The following is a 2054-nucleotide window of genomic DNA, read 5'->3' as shown; positions in this document are numbered from 1 at the left end:
AATTCCCTATCAATTCCCTACTTAAGCATATATATAAGTAGAAAAATTAAATGATAAGAAAAATGGAACATTTCCTAGTTAGAGAAATTCCTTCATAGAGAAAATTACCTATGTAGGAAAATTCCTACATAGGAAAACTTCCCTATGTAGAAATTTTCCCATAGAAAATTTTCACATTGGGAAATTTCCATTTCCTATGTGATTCCCTGGTTTATCTAGCTAGGAAAAGTTCTATTTTTCCTATCATTTACTTTTCCTACTTGTGTGCATTTTTAATTAAGGAATTGATAGGGGATTCCCCTTTTTCCTATGTAGGAAATGATTAAAAGTTCCTTATGGTAGACTTGCATTCCATTGGATTCTTGTTTGTGCATGGATTTGATACTCTAAAGTACATGGATGTAGTGATAATGTTTCACACTAGGGATTTAGACTTAGTAAGGTGGATCTAGAGCAGTGAATGCTAGCCAACTTCACGATATCTTGATTGGAAGTAGATCAGGGATCTTTGGAGGATGGATCCTCTAGGTTAGGATCTTTCGAGGTTTTCTGTACAATCCTCTGCCCCGTCTCATAGGCCGCGCCCCCCTATTTGGTGGGGCATCCATCTATAAAAATCCGGCCATCTCGATAGAAGGCCTTACGGCCTTCTCTACGTGCTTGGAGTATCTGTGGCATGCATGATCGTCTGTGTGCAATCTGCATCTGAGTCAGGTCCTCATCCATGAAGATGGAAGCCCCAATCATCCCTCGGAGCGAAATCCGCTTCCGAAAGAAAGCGGCTCTGTCCTCCGGTGTGCTCATATGTAATATCAGAGCTCTGACCCTGGTAGTATCTCGTCCTGCACGCCATGCCTGAGTAAAGGGCATGCTCGTGTACCCTAGTCGGGTGCATAGCCCGCGTGCGTCCTCCTCCGAAGAGGCTCCTTCGGGGAGCCCGGTAATACGCACGTTCAATCTGCGCGCGTTCCTGAGCCTCTCCTCCTCTAAGGTCTCCTGAACCCGGACTACCTCCTCCTTTTTATTTTCTTCTTGGACCTCCTTCTTAATGTTCTTCTTCACTACCTCAATCCACCCCTCCTTATTCCCTTCTAATTCTTCCTTCATGTTTGCTTCGATTTTTTCCTCCCATCCCTCTCTCGAAGCCTCAACTTTGGTTTTAATGCATACCTGGAGGTCCTCTCGGCATTCCTTCGTGATAGCCTCTCGGAGGTCCGCTTTGAAATCCGTGTCCTCTCTTGCCTCCCATAGATGTGACACTTCTGTTTGTAGCTTGTCCAGGTCGGTTTTGAGATCCCTCTTCTCTTCCGTGAGTGTCTTCACCATCTCCTCTAGTCGCCGGATCCTCTCATGGAGCCGGCGGGTTTCTTGGTTCAAGGCATTATCCGCATCCTTCTTGAAATCTTTCTTCGCCTCCTTGATAGCCTGGCTGATTAGAAGCTCCACGTTATGGAGCTCGAGCGGCATGTCACCTCATGAGGAAAAAGCCCCCTCGATAGACCTGTTGAATGTCAGAGAGACCACCTTCAATGAAGAAAGTTTCCCACTTTTCACCTCCTCCTGAAACTGCACATCCACAAATGCTGTCCCAGCTTGCACGTTCCAAGAGCCTTCCTTTTGCGAAGAGAGATAAGCTCGGCTGCAACTGGCCGTCCTATTCTGGATGTTATTCAAACAGATGCTGCTATCAACCTTGGCAACAGCGGGGGCCCCTTGCTTGACAGCTCTGGGTATCTGATTGGCATCAATACGGCAATCTATTCTCCATCTGGTGCATCAGATGGTGTTGGTTTTTCAATCCCGATCTTATTTACAAGTTGTGCAATTTTTTGAAGTTCCTCTGGACAGTTATCAGGACATGATGTATAGCCTAAATACAACAGTGTCCACTTGCCAACAAAATCACGATCTGTAACCGCCTCGCCTTTGTGATTTATTAGTTTGAAAGGTCCTCCAATTGTTGATTTATGATGGGCAGAAGCTATTCCAACTGGCTCATGCTTTCTGGAGAAAACTTTGAATATCCCAAGACAACATTAGTGATCTTCAGCAAC

The 2054-nt window shown here is 45.2% G+C and overlaps 1 protein-coding gene across 1 annotated transcript; it reads right to left on the bottom strand.

Moving 5' to 3' along the window:
* Window positions 1–588: 588 nt before the first annotated feature.
* Window positions 589–1467, bottom strand: LOC148022443 (uncharacterized). The gene has a single exon (XM_087696872.1). It carries the CDS (start codon window positions 1465–1467, stop codon window positions 589–591), a length of 879 nt encoding a protein of 292 aa, XP_087552998.1.
* Between the last annotated feature and the right edge of the window lie 587 nt (window positions 1468–2054).

The sequence above is a fragment of the Lygodium microphyllum genome, chromosome 17, assembly GCF_053477565.2.
Source record: "Lygodium microphyllum isolate KBCC chromosome 17, Lygodium_microphyllum_v1.1.10, whole genome shotgun sequence".
NCBI lineage: Eukaryota > Viridiplantae > Streptophyta > Polypodiopsida > Schizaeales > Lygodiaceae > Lygodium > Lygodium microphyllum.
The sequence above is the reverse complement of the archived record's forward strand: the minus strand, read 5'-3'. Positions and strand labels throughout refer to the sequence as shown.

Excerpts from the sequence above, each read along its gene's own strand:
- LOC148022443 (XM_087696872.1), bottom strand. The coding sequence starts at position 1,467 with ATGCCGCTCGAGCTCCATAACGTGGAGCTTCTAATCAGCCAGGCTATC.